A 19,494-nucleotide genomic window follows, 5' to 3' on the forward strand; every position below is an offset into this window, starting at 1 on the left:
AAGGTCCTCAAGGCCATGAGAGGCCAGCCCAGCATGTTCCTTTAAAAGGCTTTCCTAGAAAACACACTAGCAAGTTCCACTTGCGTCTCATTGGCCAGAACTGAGCCGCACTAGTTGCTCCCAGCCCTACCCCCAAACACATGCCACAGACACACAGTCATCCACTTCAGACGTCACCTGGCACCACAGAGCCCTGTTCCCTCCAGCCCCGGTGCAGGCAGCCAGGAGCCTCACACAGGCTACATCACGAGTTATCACCCAGGGTGGATTATAGGAGAGATTTATTTGAAGAAATATTACAACATATAAAAACTACATAAAGTCTTAATTCCCACTCATATAGTGGCAGATCTGATATAATGCATAATAAAAAAACCTTTAAAATCCAAAATGCACAAAGGACTGCACAGTTTGATCACTACACAGTTATTGAGAAGCGAACCTCACAGAACAGCTCCATGTCAGTCAAGGCCACAAACATCGTGTACAACACATTGGAACCAACAGATTTCGACATGTTAAAAATAAACATCAGTGCATGGTGGGGATTCCTGGTGCTGGAAACGAGGGTGGCAGAGAGCAAAACTAGTCCTCGGTAGCCTTCTCCTCCTTTATTTTAGCTGAAAGGGAAGAAAAAGGAAGAGTCATTCTGGGAAGACATACAATGTTACCTCTAAGTGACAGGCAAGTCTGACAAATGCATAAACTCAGGAACCAGTGTTAACAGCCCATCTCTAAGAAGCTGCCATAGTTCTAAGTGGGCCTCCAGACTTGCTGCCTTGAGTAGGCTTCTAGAACACGTGGTCAGTGTTGGAGCAGGGACTGCCAGGCCAGGTTCACTCAGCAGCAGAGCCAGCAGAGCAGCCAGCCCTGACCACACACCTACTGCGTGCCAGGCCCGGCCTCTATGCTCAACACATACAACCCACCCAAGCCACCTCTTGAGGAAAATGGGGCTGCCAGGGAGGGTAGGTAACTCGCCCTAGTACAGAGGTGGGTAGAGTGTGAAGTCAGGAGGCCTGGCTGCAGACCCTAGACTGGCACCACTGTGCTCAGCTGCCTGCAGCTGCACATCCCAGAGGGAGCTGAAGCCCAGCTACGACAGGCCCCGGAGGAGCCCACTCCCACCCCACCTGCCATACCTGAGGCACTCTCTCTAGCTTTGGCCAACACACAGAGCTTGATCTCCAAGCCAATGGCCTTGGCCAGGGGTGGTGGCACAGCATTACCGACCTACAGGAGGGAGAGGGCAGAGGCTTGGTTTGGCAATGCCAGGATCAGTGTCTGGAGACAGGCTTTTTTTGTGCAGAGATTGACAGCAAACAATGACTTGGGCACTAGGCCCCTACAAAAGTCCCTGAAAGTCCTTCCACCACAACGGCTGCCACACCCTCCAATCCACCCAAGCCTTCTACCCAAAATCTCTCGGTGTCAAGACCACAAAAAAGGGGCCTTTAAAGGGCTTTAGATAAACTCTTAAAGATATAAACACCACCAGGAATACCCTTAACTTCCAGTTAAGCTTTGCAGAGAGTAGGATTTGGAAGGAAAGGGTAAGATTTCATTAGAAACCCTGGGCACCGTGGATTTTTAAGCCACATGCATGCATTACTTCAATGAAAATGTATCTAATGAAAAAAGAGCCAATCTGACACTCTTAAGAGTCAATCAGGACTCATCGGTTCATTCCAACCCTTAGCAACAGTGAATTCATCCCCAGGCACACACTCGGCAGCTCCCTCGCTGAAGTATAAGGCACTGGAACATTTCTCAGGCTACATCTCTGCCTAGAAGCTATAAAACGTAACCAATGTGCTCAAGGATGTAGGCTGACTCAAGGACATAGGCTGACTCAAGGACATAGGCTGACTCAAGGACATAGGCTGACTCAAGGACATAGGCGCTGCCTCCTGAGTGTTCTAAGCTCACAGGGAGCTATGCCCCCCTCCCCATACTACCACCCTTCTCACAGGGATATGAAAGCAACATTCAGACTTAACAGCTGGGCCCTCACCCGTCACCTGAGAGGTAACTATGGCATGCCCAGTGATGGACTGCTCTCCACCCTAGTGAAAACCAGACGCCCAGGCACCTCCGAGTATAAACTAAACCTTCCAAGAGAAGTGAGGCGGAAGTGAGTGGGAGCGGCCAGGCTCCACTCCACTGACCTGCCGATGCTTGTCCAGGATGTTGCCAAACAGCCGGTAGGTGTCCGGGAAGCCCTGGGAGCGGGCACACTCCCGCACGCTCACCACACGGTGCTGCTCTGGGTGGAGCACACGGCCCTGAGAGCGAGAGGCCGCAGTAGGGACAGAGAACAAGGCCAGATGCCACTAGGGGAGGCGAGGGGCGGGGCCCTGTGCCATGGAGAAACCCACCAGCCCGTCTATCAGACCATCTCCTCAAGGATGTGCCACCCTCATCCCAGCCTCACAGTCCAGGTCTGGCCCCAGGGCCTGACGCCCTGCCCCTGCCCCGCTACCTGCTTGCCCATGGGCTCGGGGTTGGTGACAGTCGTGCTGAAGAAGCCATCCCACTCGAGCCGTCCGTACAAGCCTGCCCAGTGGTTGTGCCTGTTCCCGGTGTGGGGCAAGCACCAAGGGATGAGGGTGTTGAACTGTCGGGCTGCGGGGTCACAGGCTTTGCCCGCTGAAAGAGAGCGCTGCAGTCAGCTGCAGCTCTGGAGTAGGCACAGACTGGCTTTCGGAGCTGCAGGAGGCAGCAGTGAGCACTGGGCACAGCTTTTATTGTCTAACACTTTCAACAGTTGTTTGACAGCAGGGATGCCCAGACTTGGCGTGTCTGCGCCTGACCTGGATCTCCAGATTAGTAAGTAGAAGTCCTGAGCGCCTCCTGCTGGCCAAAGGGACCCCAGGAGACAGTCCTCCTTTCCCTGGCCCACAGCCCTGGGGACTGCAGGGAGTCAGTCTAAGGGGAGTGGTGGGGGTAGGAAGCCCACGTTGAGGAGCCAGGCCCCACCTTCCACACAGGAGCAGACCCCACGGAGGGCCCCGGCGCTGCTGCGACCATTCTTCCTGTCATGGTGGGTGTACCGTAGCTTCCTGGCCATGGTGCCGTCAGAAAGCCGCACCTCGATGTTGGGCAGGTCACGCCAGTCTGAGCCTGGGGCCAGAGGGATGTGCCGCATCCGGGCAGCCACCAGTGCACTCATGTCCTAAGAGAGCAGTGGGCCCAGCGGTCATCCATCAGCCAGCATCTGGACATCCACAAGGGGCGGGCACTGTCTAGGCACTGGGAACACCTTGGTGACCAGGAACCCCATGAGCTGGAATCCCATTAGGAAGAGACATGACACACCCAATCAGAAACTCACAAGGACCACACACACACCACAGAGACAACAACGCAGGGATGGGCTAGTGGGGGGCGGGAACGGGTCCAGCATGGGGGAGAGCCTCTCTGAGGAGGTGGTGTCTGAGGTGAGCCCCTGTAGAACGAGGAGCTAGCTATAGGAAGAGTTGTGTGATACAAGAAGTAGGGGGGAAGATACCCCAGTGGTCATATACAACATTTTGGGGTTACTCCAGGAATAGCCAAAGCTCAGATTGAAGCTTTACAAAACTACGTGTTGCTGTAAGAGGTAACAGCTGTGGGGGCACAGGCTGTGGGGGACAAGGGCTGTGGGAGGCAAGAACAGAAGCCAAGCAACAGCAAGGAGGTGATGCTGGGAGCCCACAGAGATGGTGACAGTTTGAATCAGGGGCCAAGAGCAGCAGTGGAGATAAGCAAGGGAACTGTGAGCCGGCTGAGGGGACTCTAAGGGAAGGAGGGGTCAGGAAGCAGATTCTGCGTCCCACCCAGGACCTCGATCCACTTCCCTGAGGGAACTGGTCTGAGCTGGTGCCTAGCCAGGCTGGCAGACAGGGGAGGTCCTGATCTAGCAGGGGACTATACCTTACAAATGTGGTCTCTGAGGATGGGCTGGTACTGCGTGCCTCGGAGCTGCCTCTGGAACCAGGACTGAGGCTCCCCGTTGTATGCGATCTCCAGCGCCGACGCACCATTGCGGACCTCAGGGAGGTCCGACATGGTGTCCCGCACTGTGATGGTTCGGAACGGTCCCGAGCTTAACCTGCAAGAGTGCACAAAAGACGGTCACCACCTCCGGGGACTTGTGCTGCTGCCGTCCTAGTGGTCTCAGTGTGCCAGCCCCCTGCCCCATACTGGGTTCAGCCCCTGGCTGCGGTGCTACCCATGCCAGCTCAGAGGTCAAAGGCTTCCAGAGGCCACACGGGCCGTATTCTTCCCTTGGACACCACCTGAGAGGAGAAACGCTAGAGAAGGGGCTTGCATGGCTGCATCCCATGTGGCCAGGCACCTGAACATAGTGCTGATGTAGTGTCATTATCAAGGGCAGACAGGTGACTGGCAGCCTGAGGCTGGAGGTGGCAGGTCAGACGCTGTGCCGTCAGCTTCCCTGTAAAGGTCTCCTCAGCTTAGACCTCCTGACAGAGGAACCCTCAATGGATAACACATCTGCCATGTTCAGCACCTGCTCTGTGACAGAGTGGGGCTCCCACCTTGTTATGTTGCTGACAAACTTCTTGTCATCCACCACAACGCTCAGCTGGCAGGCCCGGGGTGCAAACACGTGCAGTGGCTCCGGGAACAGAGGGAGATTCTCTCCAGGGGCTGCAGCCAAGATGATGGCCCGCCTCCGTGTCTGGGCCACGCCATACTGGCCAGCCTGCACACAGGAGGGTCAGACACACAGTCACAGGTCGCCAGCACCTCACCTTCTGGGGTGGCCGTGATGTAAAGCTCCTTTGTACAGCTCTACTTAACCAGTCTAGACCTGGCATGAGGACATTGGCCCAGACGAAAAGACAAAACACGATCCCACGTAGGGTCAAGGGTGGAGACAGGTGTAAACCGCACTGGCGATGCCAAGAAGCTACTTAGAGAGCACAGCAAGGGCCACAGGTCTTGGTGCTCAGGGAGAAAAGCAGCAGAGGGGACCAAGAGCCCTGTCTGACAACCTGGAAGTGCATGGTGACAGGGACAGAGAACACAGCTCCCAAGGAGGGCACAAAGCAACAAGAGACCCCTTGCCCCACCGTCAGGCACGCATAAGGCTGGGCCTCTAGAGAGGCTACAAAGGGGACCCACGAGGCACTGGTGACATGCAGGTCCGCAGCAAACCCCACCCCCCGCGACCTCATCAGCACCCAGTACCACCAGACCAAACCCAGACTCTGCTGCTCGAAGGACAGGCCCAACCTGACCCTATTTTTGGCTATGGACAGTTCATAGCAGTACAGGAGATGCCCACTCCCCATTCTAATTTCATTAGGAACCCCCTTCTCCAGTGTGACTACAGTAACTGATGGCATCTGGAAAAAAAACCTGGTTACCCTAAACAAGGTCATAGTCACAAGCACAGAGGACCTAGGCAATGTCAACATATCTTTTTTGGGGGATAGAATTCAATCCTTAACACATCACCCTTTGGCCCCCCCAAATTCATGACCTTCCTACATGCAAAATACACCCTAACTCAGCCCGACCCCCATTCCACCGGAGGCTCACCTGCAACACGCCAAACGTGCACTGATAGCCCATGCGGACCAGACACCGGAGGGTCAGCTTTAGGACCATGGAGCGCTTGAAGGAGACAAAGTTCCTGACATTCTCCAGGAGGAAGAAGCGGGGTCGGTAGTAGTCACAGTAGCTGGGGAAGGTGGGAGACACAACAGTAACCCTTGCAGCCAAGGAGACTCAGACCTACTCTATGCTTGACCTTGGGTTATTGAGAGGTTGCGCTCCCAACCCTCGAAACTTTCCCCAGGGTGAGCTGGGCTGTCAATTTCCTGAAGGCAAAGACCAGGCACCTCACCTCAGTACAGAGCACACAACAGGTGTGCAAACTACAGCACTCACTGCTTGCCACTGGCACCCTGAGTCTCTCAGGCGGGGGCCTGCTGTCCAGCCACTCCTGGGCCACACATACCAGTGATTCATTCACTCACCCGAGGCCAGAGCCACAGGGAAGTCCTACCCCTTACCTGAGGAAGGAGACCACCAGGGAATTTTTGAACTTGGAGTAGGTGCGAGAGTTGAAGCGGTTCATGCCACTAAACCCTTGGCAGGGCGGCCCACCACACAGCATCTCCACATCTCCCTTCTGAGGCAGTCTCTGGCCACGGGAGTTGGTCTCCTCCCCGGCCATGACCAGTTTCAGCAGGACGTTGCAGTCTTCCGTGAACACTGTGGACCCAGGGTTGTTCAGCCGGAATGCCTGGGCGGCGGGGTCCCACATTTCAATGGCCCACAGTGTTTTGGAGATGCCTGGATAAAAGGTGTGGATAAAACGCCTTTCAATCGCTGTAACTGTTTGAAAGCTGGACTGTTAAATTCTGAACGGATGAAAGGACAAAGCCATGCTTGGAAGGCTCCTGAATGAGCCTCCTGAGCCAAAGCAGTAACCAGAGCCAGAAAGGTCTTGTGGGCAGAACCTGCCTGATCCAGTTCTACGAGATATTCCGAGAGAAAGCCTGCAGCGTCTACCTGCTTGATGGAATCCTTCCGACAGCCCTCCACAGCCGGAAAACACGTCCAGGGTGCGGAGCTTGGGCAGCCTGACCTCCAGCTGTGGCTCCCTCGGCTCACATGTCTGAGACTTTGCCTTGCCTTTCCCTGGAGTAGACCGGCCACAAAGTAAATCAAACTGACAATGGTCCCAACTCTCTTCAAACACCTCATTAACTCCGAGTGACCTCGTCTTGAGTTGTTAACAAAGAACAAGGGACAGATGGTAACTTCCCAGGAACAGATATCATGCTGCCCTTTTTCACTACCCTGAGTTACACAGGACAGACTTGAAGACATACCTTTTCCCTTCCCCTTCCCTTTATTTCCGGGGCTCCGGGCATGGTTTGGAGGGTCCTCAAAGCTTTTGCTTTTTGCATTGTAGGCCTGAAAAGGAGAGAACTACAGTAGTCTGGTGGAGAAGCACACTGGTCCCTTGCTAACCAAGATTCCGTAAGACATGATTTGGATAAAGATTCACTTAATGCCTTCCTACACAGGGCCAGAACCAATCAGCCACCAAGAGTTACCTGAATTTGCTATACTAGGAACTCAAAATAAACTTATTCTATTATATGAGTATTTTACTCGGCTGACACAGAAATCTCTGCTATCTGAACCTGGATCTGTGGGGACCATTGAAATGTGGGACCCCGCGGCCTGGGATCATTCTTAAAATAGGAAAACACGCTCTGCACGCAAGAGGACAGACTATGGGCAGATTAGGCTACACACAGCAGCCTGGGGAAGCACAGACATGGATTATGTTAACGTGACTCAACAAAGAAAACCAAGCCCAGACAGTTAGACGTGATTAGCTTGATCAACTGCTTCCTAGGTCCTCCCTGGATAACCAGGACACACATGGCTGTGTGGACCAGGCCTGAAAGCAGGTGCTAGACGGAAGGCATTGTGTCTCCCAGGAGACAGGCAGCGTTCCTACTTCATAGGACAGCGCTAGCTGGGCTGGCAAAGATCGTCTGACAATTCTCAAACAAATATAAGCTGCATTAGTTCTTTTTCTATCACTGCAATTGTTTGAAAGCTCAAGTGTTAAATTCTAAGCGGGCGTGGTCAGGCCTGTGCACCACAGAGGACTTCTCCACAACTAAACCTTTGTGATGCTCTGCCCAGGGCCCCCCACAGCTCCCACAGGATGGGTTCACACTAGTCTACAGAACCCCAAATCTTGAAACTTCCCTCATGGAAGCCTAGAGCACCACCTCGAGGAAGTAGAAGCGGTCTGGGCCTCCCGCCGAGTAGTCCTGGACACACTCAGGCAGGTCCTCCCCGTACTCCACAGTGCAGCGGCCCTGCACGTCTTTGAAGTCCACCACGGTCTCCTCATCACTCCAGTAAAGCAGGTTGATGTCTGCGTGGTAACTTGCTGGGGTGGACTTGTGAGTGTTTTCTGGCCTGCAAGAGGAAGAGTCTGTTACGGATTCTCTTTTGCTGAAAGTGTCCTCGAGTTGACACCACGCACAATAAGACCAAACACCCCCAGTCCTGCACTGTCCCCCAAGTCTGTGGCAGATGGACCAACTGTGCCCAGAGGGTTTTCAATGGCTGGTTCTGGAAGCGGGTCGTCAGACCTTTCCTCCTAGCCCACCTCAGTCTGGCAGCTCCGCCGACCCTTGTTCTGCATCAGGTAACACGTATGCTCCACTGACAGACGGTGACTGTAGGAGGCCAGAGACCGAGCCCAGTCCCACATGGAAGGCGAGAGTCCCCCCACCGAGCCACCACCGCCCCTCGCTGTGAGCTTACAATGAATTAAATGGCACATGCCTAGGAGTGCTCGCGCAGTGAGTCAATGGGCGAAGACCATGATCACCCATTTAAGTAGGCATTGTCACTATCCCCCTTATTTGGCATGAAACATGACAAAGTGAATGAACTCTTTGCTGAACTCAGCTAACGTCTGTTGGATTGCTCTCGTGACCCTCACTCGCCCTCAGCTCAGACAGACCAGGCCTGCACCACAACAGCAGCTGCCTACCTCTTGCTACGGACAGCTTCCTTCTCTCGCTCTGACCTTCAGCCTCTTTGTTTTCTTTCCCGTTATTACAAAGACTTTAGGAAATCTATGTTACGATATGCATTAGCTAAAAGTGAAGCAAGCTTATACCTATCTGAATGGATTTACTTTAGGCACTCTAATCACTATCAGTTACCAGAGACCCAGAAGAACAAGACTGAATTAACCCAACAGCTTGGGAAAAGCAGAGTAACTCCAAAAACAGGAACAAGGACCTGGGAACAGCAGGACCTTCAGGAAGTGAGGGCCTAGGGGAGGGCAGAACCTGGACAGTCCTAAACGGGACTTTAGAGTACCCTCGGCGTGCCTCTGACCCTTCCACTGCTGCTGTCATCACACTGTGGACTTCTGCTTAAGGATTTCTTTTGCAGAAAGGGCTCTGCAACTTTGAAAGCAGCAACTAAAGGCTAGGGCTGTAAAACATAATTATAGTCACTGCCACTGCCCACCAGGTAATTTAGCCTTTTTTTTTAATTGAGGTGAAAACACACAGAACTCTAGTAATAAACGACTGTGTGTGTGAGATGAGCCCGTTTCAGACAGAGCCGCCTGGAAGAGAGAGGCCTTCCCCACCTGTAAAACTTGTTGAGCCTGATCTTGATGTCCGCCTCGTTGGGCCGCCCATTGCTCTTTTTGGTACAGAAGATCTCTTTTATCCGCCCAATTCGGTACGGCTCAGGGGCGTCCAGGTTGCTGCCTTTGATGTAGTCAGAGTATTTCCGGTAGTGTTCTGGGTACAGGTCTTCGTCAACAGGCTCCTTCCGGGGGCGTTTCACCGGGCTGGACAGCTTGATGCTGCAGAGAAGCAACCATTAGGACAACTGAACATTAGCCTTAAGGGAGTTGAGCATGACTAGTCAGTAACAATGACCATTTTAATCCAAACATCTTACAAACGAATGCAGCTCAGTGCCTTAGGAAAGATTTAGACAAAGATGAAATCTCAGCCACAGTTTAAAATGAGTGTTCTCATCTGTGCACTAAAGGCTGTGACAGTTGTTAATGCTGCTCAGATCTTCCCAGCTCTCTCTCTGCCTCTGGCCACTTCCTACCATGAGCACCAGTTCTGCCTGATGAGCATGAAGTGGTGCGGGGAGGTCTCACTGGGCTTCCTCGCTGGGCCAGAGACCAGCAGCTTTTGAAAAGGTGGAGCTCTGTCAGCTCAGATCCCCAAGTGACTTAGCAGGCCGAGTCACCCTGCTAAACCATGATGGACACAACGTACGAACAAGAAACATAAGCTTCTGTAGTTTAAATCACTGTGATTTGGGGGCTGTCACCACGGCATGATCCACTCCCCATTGGCTGAGGTACTCACTAGAAGTGATACTGGGGAAGCCAGGGGGAGTGAACACATGGCCTGGGGCAGCCAGACTGTGGTCCAACCACTGTGGCAAAGTGGCCACCTGACTTTAACAACAGCTACTCTGAAGCACCTGTGTCTGACTCATCTGCTGGGCCAGGAGCACCTGGTAAGCAGCACCACGGAAGGGCCTCCCTACCCACGCCCAGGACAACAGTGCCTGAGGGCAAGTGCACTGACTGCACTGGGGCTGGAGGGAACCTGCTTCCCCACATTTTGTAACGCAGAGTAACTGAACAGAGGTTGGGGAACGCATTCCAGTCAGGGTTCTAGAAAAAGCAAACTACAAATCAGAAAACAGAATTGCATTGACGAAATGAGGAAAATTTTGGTTGTAATTCCAACCACACATATTAATCCTTAGAATGAGAAAAGAATGAATCAAGGGTGGAAAGTATCTGTGGCCTTGATTTTTCCCTGAAGAGCATCAATCCTCTGACATGGAAAGAAGTCTTTTGATGCGATTCCCATTAAACAACAAATAGTCCATATTCACAACATCTTTCTTCTAGGCCAGATACTGTGCTGAGCACTTTTGTATCAACTCCCTTAATAGTTAAGAGTACTATCAGCCAAGAAAATTCTCTCCCATCTTACACATGGAACTGAGAGGAAGTCCCTGGCCAGAAGCCCTTCCACTGACACAGACTTCCCGCAGACTCACTCTGCAGCAGTCTAGACTGGATAGCTGCATCCTATTTGATCCCACCAAGGCCAAACTTGACGGCACAGGCAGCAGCTGGGATTAAGGATGAGGGGCAGGAGACTTCTGGATGGGAGAGAACATCCCAAGGCCAACCCTTTCCTGGTACAGAGCTCACGTCCCTGACTTGGGCCAATGGAGGTACTCACTTGAACGTGAAGGCCTCGGGCGGGAGGTACACACCATCTCCCACCCGGTACTGAATGCCGTTCTTGGTGGCTGAACTGTAGAGGACCCGGCCGTCCAGGTCCTCGAGCTGCTCTGTGACCCTGGGGATTTCTTTTTGCCGCATTTCAACCAAACGGGCACAGCTTGCGCAGAACCTAAAGGAATGAGGACAGAAACAAAGGCATGAGGTGGCTGGGAGTGACTTTGCCGGCAGCCTCTGGCTTAATCCAGAAACTCAGGTGACCAAAAGGAGAAAATATCTGCAGGTATTTGATGAGAAAACTAGCTCTCCTGTTAACTATTTTTATTCTTCTGAAAGCATTTTTTGGGGGATCAAAGCTGATAGTATTCAACACAAGAAAATTGCAAGGCAACCCCACTTCTGAATAATCAATACAAATATCTTGAGACGTAAAACAGAATCAAGAATATGGTTAAGAAAACACCGTGAGCAAGAATACAAGGGTAAGTCCACTAGCAACTCAACGTAAATCGCTACGTTAATATGTGGGAAGAGGCTCAGACCATTTTGTTTATAAAGGCTAAGAAGGTACTTGACAGAACTCAACATTATTCCTGTTTGGCAAATCCCGTGAGGAGAAAAAGGGATGTCTTAATGCAGAGCAAGTTACAGCCAGCATCAGGCTGGCCAGAGATATCCCAGAAGCCTCAGGGAGCCCTTCCGCCATTGCCCATCACCATTAATGCTGTGCTCTAGAAACATCTGCCAACGTTTTCGGACAAAACAAGTGAGGCATAGAGGTTAGAAAGAAAGGCATGGGAACTAATCATTAAAATAAAGAAGCCTCCCTAAAAACAGCCAACCCCAGTTACAAGAAAATGGAATAGAAGACCTCATTTATAAATAAGAGGAAATAGCCTAAGAAGCAAATGAAGATATGTGAAATGAGACATACCCACCCAGTCCTAAAATGGGAGACATGTCCTGCTCTCAGACATGAAAACTTGTTATGAAGGTAATTCCTACACACTCAGGCAACTTCAGTGAAGTTGATGGGCCTTTGTTTAGCAAGAAGACAAGCAGGGCGGGAAGGGGAGGCTGGGGGATACCCCTCCCGCCCCCGATGGAAGCCCATTAAGAGCCAGAGTGATCACACAGACAGCATGTCATCGTTGAGGGCAGCAGAACAGGGTCACGAGGAGGGACACCACCAGAGCCCAAGGCCGATGCTCACTTGTACTTGTTGTCCTCTGTTGGCTGAGTTTTTGGAGGGGACTCGAACCTTGCATAGTCTTGATCATACCAGAACTGGTAGAAATAGGTTTTCCCATCGTCCTCTGCCATCATGGGCTCGGGATCCATGCCTCCCTGTGGTGAGAAGAATCCTGTGTCAGCCTTGACCCCATACAATAAGGCCTGGGCACAGGCAGTGAGGCGGGGCCAAGTGCTCACCTCCAAAGCCCAGTTTTCCGATGGTGCTTTATAAACGACCTTCACTTTGCTGTGAATGTAAGAAAGCTGCATGTCCTCGCATTCATCTACCAGGAACAGCTCAAGAGGGTCCGACGTTGCCCCCAGGACTGTATCCGTTCCAGCGCAGAACCAGTGGGCGTGAAACATCTGTCCATTGCTGCTGTCCTCCCACAAGGCCGTGACCCTGGAATTGGGAGAGGGGAAGGGAAAGAAAGTTCTAATGTGGCAAGCAGATATGTGACTGAGTCTACTTAGGGGACTGCATCTCTTTTGGTTTTAGTCTAGAGCAAAGAGCTGCTGTTGCTGCTAATCTTGCAAAATATTCATCTCCTACTTGGTTAAGTGTGGCTGAAGTCAAGCAAAGGGAAGGATACAAACCTTGCTAAATACAGCGGTTTTGAGGAATCATCGGGACTAACAGAGACACAGTCCCCCACTTCCAGGGTTTCCGAATCAATGCATACCTTCTTATAGTAACTCTTCTTCCCATCAGTCTGAAAACAAGAACGTTTAATTTGAGGATCATTTTGAAGGTCCGTGCTAGACTGACCTGTGTGGTCTTCTGTTATATAAAACCGTAACTCATCAATGACTTGACTAAAAAGAAGTCAACATGCTCTCCAGGCCTGGCTCCTGAAGGGAACGTCTGCTCCCCTCACTGGAAACCCATAGCAAAGGCACCCTCAGCCTCCTTATCATCAGCTCTGCTCAACACCAGTAGCAAATCCAATTGCAGTGTCAGTCCTGTGCTCATTCCGCTCCTGCCACGTGGCTGCTAACCCCATCTTGAAGCCTCTTCAGGTGTTCTTCTCAGACCGTTACTAGCCAGCTCCTCTCTAACCTTTCAGCCCCGTCCTGTGCCTGTACCCTGCTGTGCTCTGCTGTGCACTCACACCACCTGACAGCGTGTGTCTGTCTTCCTCCTGCACCGGACTATCAGCCCCACAAGGCTTTTCTGCACGTTCCCACCACGTTCCCAGAACAGCACCCGGCAGATGGCAGGTGCTCATGCTTACTGACTGACCCGTCTGCATCTTTGGTTTATAAACACTGGAGAAGTAACAGTAAGAGGACATTTCCTCTCAAGGTAAAGGATTGACCCTTAAACAGACAGATGACCACAAATGAATCTGCTAATGCCTGAAATCACCATTCCCAGGCCAGGGTGGCTGGGACCGCTCTCTTCAAACCAGCCCCCAGAATTGTGTAAAATGCCCATTTTCTAACATCAGGAAAACTGTGTCTTATGAGCACATAAGTAAAACACGTTACTGGTGCTCGGCCACGGGCCTTGGCCTCTCGGCCGGTCCTGCTCTTTCATGGGACAGACGAGCAGGGTTCTCAGCTCCAGGCTCAGGCTGCTGACGAGGGCTGCTGGGCAAGAGACCAGGAGACAGCTTGCTTATCAGGAGAGTGGCAGCAACCAATCAAGAGTCTTCTCCAAAGATTACCTTGACGGCTTCTCCAATCCAAGAGATCCTATTCTTGTTCTGTTTCTTTTTCTTCCCCTGGTGCATTTTTTTGGGTGATGGCATCTCTGGGATATTGTCATCCACTTCTTCATCATCATCTGCCTCCTTCATGGCCATATTGGGACACCTGCAAAGCCACTTACAGGTTTTAAGGTTGGACTGGGGAACAGAGGTTTCCTCCCACAATATCCTGGTGGTGAGCCAGGCCCTTTTTATAAGTAAAACCAGCAGGGCTGTGCAGTTAGATGCCAGCAACAGGCTGTGTGACACCACCATTTTCACAGAGCAAGCCCCTCAGGACCAGTCCATTTACCATCAGCTGGCATGTTCCCCATCAGCTACAAAAAAAGCCCCCCAAAACTGGCCAAACCCACCTCCTCTCTTGGCAGGCCTGTTTGCTCCGTCCACTACCACCAAACTTAACCATGTCCTTACAGGCTTTACACTTTCCACACTCAGGCTGTTGACAAACCTAGAAAAGATCATCAAAAAAGCTTATCAACTGTGCTATGAATTGAACTGTGTCCTTCAAAAACAGGTGCAGGAATTCTAGCCCCTATAGCTGTGCATATAATCCTGGTTGGGAATGGGGTTTGTGTTATGTTAATAAGGCCCTATCCATGAAGGGTAGGCACTGTGCCACAGAGCTCCTTCTGGGTCATATTAGGGAGGTTAATTCTCATACGTTGACATAAACATACATAAAAAAAATTCATAGAAAGAAAGAAGCCTTTTGTGGCCTCCAGTCTAAGTTTGACAAGGTGCCCACTCCTGCAGGAAATCATGCTGTGAGGCAAGGCCAGTTCCTGGGAGGCTCTCCTCCCCCCCAGGAGCAGCCCCTTCCTTGAGGGAGTGTCTCCCTAAGCACTCACACTGGGGCCTTGACACACAGCAAACAGCAAATGACGCCAGGCAGCCTGGGCTCAGGGCCGCTGCTCTTTAATGACCACCACGGGCATGTACAGCAAAGCACCAAGTCACCTCTTCAGACGGCTGTCACAGCAACTGCCCTATACTGAAGGGTGTGCAGATTGCCTCAGATCCCAACTCCTCCTCCCAACTTCCGTCAAGAAATCACATTTGAGTAGTAAGAGTGTCAAGCCACAAAGGGTTCCAAAGAAGCCAGCTCCTCAGAGATGACATCGGGGCCACGTCAGGAGTTTGGGAGTAGGGCCTGGCCAAAGTTACCTCACAGACGCCACATCGTCGGCGTTTAAAGGCATTCTCCTTGTCTTCTCTGTCATCTTTCTCAATTTGCTCTGGGAAGAAAGTGTCAAAGATCTGGCAGACCAGCTTGGTGGTGGTGGCTTTGGTGGGTCCCTTATCCTTCTCCTTGGCAGAATGCCTGATGGTCTGACGTCTTTCAGCTCGCCTGGGAGAGAGGTCCACCATTTTAGCGGTGGCTCACAGAAGAGTACACAGGACACTCTGCCTTCTTCCTGCTTCAGTTTTATGTCCGCTGCATCCTTACCTCTGTCCAAGGGTGACTCCAGCCAACTTGATCAGGTCTCTCATGCAGGGGGTCAGGAAGATTGGCTGCTCATCACTGTCCCCAGCTTCATCATAACTCTCTACTTGTTCCACCACAAACTGGGCGTGTCGAAGGAGAGAGTCCTCCGTGAACCGATTCAGGTTGAGACCAGAAGGAGGAACAGTGGTCTTTGAAAAGAAGAAAAATATAAGACATTTCTCTTATACTCAAGCAAAACTGTTTTAATCCAACTGGAAGAGTTTCTACTGATTCTAGACATGAGTTCCTTCACAACATCTCTGTGAACAGGCGGGAATCCCCAATGACGAAGAACCTAAAGCTCCTACCTCAATCTTATTGATCAAGTCTTCATAGGTCGAGTCTGGATTATTCTGCAGAAACTCGACGACTATCTTACTTATGTAGATCTTCTCTTGCATCAGCCCAAATATTGGAGCGTACTCTGGACTGGGGTCCATCAGGATATATTCGGCAAATGCTGGAGTGAAGAGAGGACGTTTTTACAAATAGTTTGAACTTGATGGCGCCTACAATAGCCACAGGTAAGGGACGAGTTGTTCAAGCTTCCAGACCAGCCTAAAAACCCTTCCACACACAAATGTCAAAATCTCAAAGTACAATGAAGCAGAGTTAGCTCATTCTGATGCGGCTGTTTGAGCCAGTGACAGAATTGGGATTGACTGAGCGGGTTTTGATTTAGCTTGTCTGTGCTTCTGGAATTTGGTCAGGGTTTAAGTGGCAAGAATATGACCTGCTCTTATAATTAGAGGTTCTGTTCCAGAGCCAGTTGAAGTTACCAAGAGAGGCATCCCAACTGAACTCAACATGGTTCCAACATGGTCACGTGGCACTTTCTGCCGGCCTGCTGAGAGTTCACGCCAGAGCCCAACTAACTTCCAGGAAGGAGAGGAACGAAGGTCCCCTTTCAGTCCCCAGAATAAGGCTACACTTAGTCAAACACTTACAGGTGCTGAAGCCAATAAGGGCCTTTTCTCCTCCATCAAAGCCAGTGATCCACCACTCATTTATGGGGCCAAGATTTTTGCCATTCACACCACCTAAGAGAAGAAAAACAGTTTCCCAAAAGAAAGTGGACTAAGAGTTATGACTCACATCAAAACCCCAGAAGCTGGAGTGGCACACTTTGAGCACCCAAGTCAGCTGACATTTCTTATCAGGTGGGCCGGGCAGTGCTCATCAGAGCCATCGGAGTGATTTTGCTTGTAGCTTGTTCAAAGCACAAAGTCTCCAGCCACAACTTTAAGAGAAAGTAGTTCCAGTTGAATATGACTTGGTGAGCTTTGTCTGTTAAGTATCTGTCTGAGCATAACCCGGAAGCATCCCACTTACCTTCGAGAGAAGGGTCATCATCATATATTGGTTTTGCTGAGCCAGAAAAGGAGAGCTCGACATTCTTCTCAATGAGGCCGGTGTCAATCGGGCACAGGTGACCATGCTTACAATACACACTAGACAGGCAAGAGAGCGAGCTTACCAACTAAGCAGTGACGGAAGGCAAGGCACTGCACACAATCAGACACAAAGTAAGGTGACTATGTTCATTCCTAGACTTGGTTATCGTTTTGGTCGATGAAACACTAGATTAACACAGTGTCTGATCACCCAAATCAAGTTTTACCAGTTTCCCCAACCTGTGCGTCCATCAGGGGCACATGTATCTATAAAGGTACCACCAAGAGCTCAGTGAGAGGAACACCGGGACATCAGGGACTCTCACAACTAAGGGAAAAAGCAGTTCACTATGTCCTCCCCTCAGCATGTTTCTAAGGAGAAACACTGGCTTCTAAATGTGATACACAACACACAACAGAAGGAAAAGGGAAGTACCTCAGAGATATGGGTGGAAGGATCCTGCCTGCCTTCAGGGGTTACCTCTCAAATGCAAGGGTAGCATCCAGGGTCCCACCACCTGGGCACTATTCATGTTCCTCTCTAAGCTACAAATCACAGGAAGGCAGGATGCCAAATTTAACAAAAGACAGACGTGAATGTGGAGCTTCTGCTTACAGACCAACTCACGCTAGCCTCAAGGACCACCCCATCCTGACCAGCAGGGTCACCTCCAGCAGAAGGCCATGTCACCCCTCGGAGGTGCCAAACAGGCCACATGGGATCTGTGTAGGTCTCCTAAGAGCACTCCTCCCCACATCCAGCTTAGTCTTTGAAAACCAGAAAGCCTCATCTTTGAATCCCACAAACTTTTTTTAAAATGAAAATTTTAAATCCCATGTGCCAGGCATAGTAGACAGATCACAGCCCTGACCTTAGGACTTTAAGTCCTGTAGGAAAGACAGGCTTGTGCAGATGACACATAGGAAGGGAGGGCAGCTGCTCCACCACCTGACATGATGACATGGCCGGGACGTGCCGACTGCCAGGCTCAGAGTCTCCTCACACAGGGAGGAGCCCTGTGGACATAGCATGCAAAGTGCACAGGCATTGCTCTCTGGTCCCAGCAAATGCAGGGTTCAGAAAGGCCTGGCCAGAAGCGGGTCTGTACCCTGACACCACAGGATTACACCCAGTTTCCAGTTGATAGGCTGCTCTCAGGAAAGTCAACACTGACAAGCTCTGAGTCCCATGGGGGACGGGATCCACTAGTTCCCAGAATGAGCCCACCTATTTGTTCTCATCTGCCTCTTTCAGGCCAAGTACCAGAGGTAAGCAGAGATACCTGAACACCCAGGCTTTCTGGCTCCAGTAGCCTTGCTAGGAGGCATATTAATGCATTTTTATGCTTGTTTGTCCCCTCCCACTCTCTGCCATCGTTAGTCCTATGCTCTTTTTTTTTTTTTTTTAAGGTGCTCTGGTCATCACCTAAGGCATTTGACTGCTAACCAGAAGGCTGGCGGTTCAAACCCACCAGCCACTCCTTGGAAGGAAGTTTGGGCAATTTATGTCCATAGTGATACCACCTTGGAAACCCCAGGAGGGGTCAGATTTGGCTCCATGGCAGTGAGTTTGGTTTTTCTGGTCTGGTGGCATAGTGCTTAAGGCATTTGACTGCTAACCAGAAGGATGGCAGTTCAGACCCACCAGCTGGAAGGAAGATTGGGCAATCTATTTCCATAGTGATACCATCTTGGAAACCCAAGGAGGGGTCGCTATAAGTCGGATCCAACTCAATGGCAGTGAGTTTGGTTTTCTGGGTTTTTTTTTAAATTTACAACTATTTTAAAAATTAGCATAGTGTGTTTATGAAAACAGGGGGGGATTGGCAAACAATCACAGTTATTTGTGTAAAAATACAGTACTCACAGAAAGGGTGTCATTAATGACACCATACCACACTACAGGAATTAGTCTATAGCAGACTCTGACTGGAGGAGGAAGTCAAGGGACCCCATACCCTAACATTCATGGCTCCAGCAGCCCCACTTCCAGCTCTGGGCTCTCTCCAGAGCCTCTGTTCCGAGGAGTGCCACAGGAAGGCATGAGGACATGAACTATGTCGCCATATATAAGTATATAAGTGAAATGTACACTTCACTTGTACATTTGTCAAAGGTCTGAATCCTGCTCTAGGCCAGGCCTGGGAATCACTGATAAGCAGACACAACCCTCAAACACTGTAGACCTCGATATAACCACAGATGACCACAAGGGTGTGTGTGAGTCTGAATAAGAAACACAGGGGCGTCCTGTCCCACTGGAAATACCTCTCACCTGGTATGAACAGGAAGACTAGAGAAAGGCTGCCTGACAGTGACATTCCCAAGAGGCTCCCAATGGGAGGCACTGAGGTGATGTTCCTCCATTCTCTTCTCTAGTAATCAGTTGCCACAGAGTTGACTCTGACTCACGGCAACCCCATGTGCGTCAGAACAGATTATCAGGCCTTTCCTCTGAGGTGCCTCTGAGGGGACTTGAACCTCTAACCTTTCAGTTAGCAATAGTGTGTGTTAATCATTGCACCACCCAGAGATACCTTTCTCTTCTCTAGGGAAAGAAAACACATGTTGGGACCCGAAAGGAAACATGAACTGTTACTGGAACCAAACCACTTCCACCAGGAAACAAAGGTAAGCCTCTGAGTACCTGCATTTAAAGTAGAGGGAACAGAGCTGAATGAAAGGACGCTGAAGGGCTGGGGATCTACTCACTTGAGCTCATCTGAGCCTTGACAGAGGTCCAGACAGCAGGGACCTCTCAGAGCAGTGTCACTGCCACAGCCTGTGAAGCCTCACACGCCCCAGCCCCAACCCACCAGCTCCCTGACCCATCTCCTACCACCCCAGCCTCATTACCACTCC

General features: G+C 50.9%; 1 protein-coding gene across 1 annotated transcript in view; it reads right to left on the reverse strand.

Moving 5' to 3' along the window:
- Nucleotides 1-585: 585 nt before the first annotated feature.
- Nucleotides 586-19,494, reverse strand: part of DNMT1 (DNA methyltransferase 1) — a 55,589-nt gene continuing 36,680 nt past the window's right edge. Inside the window, exons 17-40 of the mRNA XM_007953565.1 lie at nucleotides 16,571-16,689; nucleotides 16,186-16,278; nucleotides 15,547-15,698; nucleotides 15,200-15,387; nucleotides 14,917-15,100; nucleotides 14,103-14,200; nucleotides 13,708-13,855; nucleotides 12,635-12,750; nucleotides 12,236-12,440; nucleotides 12,018-12,151; nucleotides 10,803-10,976; nucleotides 9,161-9,382; nucleotides 7,773-7,965; nucleotides 6,852-6,936; nucleotides 6,529-6,657; nucleotides 6,027-6,309; nucleotides 5,551-5,692; nucleotides 4,542-4,708; nucleotides 3,916-4,093; nucleotides 2,980-3,175; nucleotides 2,483-2,649; nucleotides 2,169-2,285; nucleotides 1,143-1,233; nucleotides 586-620 (exon numbers count right to left, since the gene is read on the reverse strand). Of these exons, the coding sequence (XP_007951756.1) occupies nucleotides 586-620; nucleotides 1,143-1,233; nucleotides 2,169-2,285; nucleotides 2,483-2,649; nucleotides 2,980-3,175; nucleotides 3,916-4,093; nucleotides 4,542-4,708; nucleotides 5,551-5,692; nucleotides 6,027-6,309; nucleotides 6,529-6,657; nucleotides 6,852-6,936; nucleotides 7,773-7,965; nucleotides 9,161-9,382; nucleotides 10,803-10,976; nucleotides 12,018-12,151; nucleotides 12,236-12,440; nucleotides 12,635-12,750; nucleotides 13,708-13,855; nucleotides 14,103-14,200; nucleotides 14,917-15,100; nucleotides 15,200-15,387; nucleotides 15,547-15,698; nucleotides 16,186-16,278; nucleotides 16,571-16,689 (3,616 nt within the window). The remainder of the gene's footprint in view (nucleotides 621-1,142; nucleotides 1,234-2,168; nucleotides 2,286-2,482; nucleotides 2,650-2,979; nucleotides 3,176-3,915; nucleotides 4,094-4,541; nucleotides 4,709-5,550; nucleotides 5,693-6,026; nucleotides 6,310-6,528; nucleotides 6,658-6,851; nucleotides 6,937-7,772; nucleotides 7,966-9,160; nucleotides 9,383-10,802; nucleotides 10,977-12,017; nucleotides 12,152-12,235; nucleotides 12,441-12,634; nucleotides 12,751-13,707; nucleotides 13,856-14,102; nucleotides 14,201-14,916; nucleotides 15,101-15,199; nucleotides 15,388-15,546; nucleotides 15,699-16,185; nucleotides 16,279-16,570; nucleotides 16,690-19,494) is intronic.

The sequence above is a fragment of the Orycteropus afer genome, unplaced genomic scaffold, assembly GCF_000298275.1.
Source record: "Orycteropus afer afer isolate SDZICR_OR568_19922 unplaced genomic scaffold, OryAfe1.0 scaffold00402, whole genome shotgun sequence".
Lineage (NCBI taxonomy): Eukaryota > Metazoa > Chordata > Mammalia > Tubulidentata > Orycteropodidae > Orycteropus > Orycteropus afer.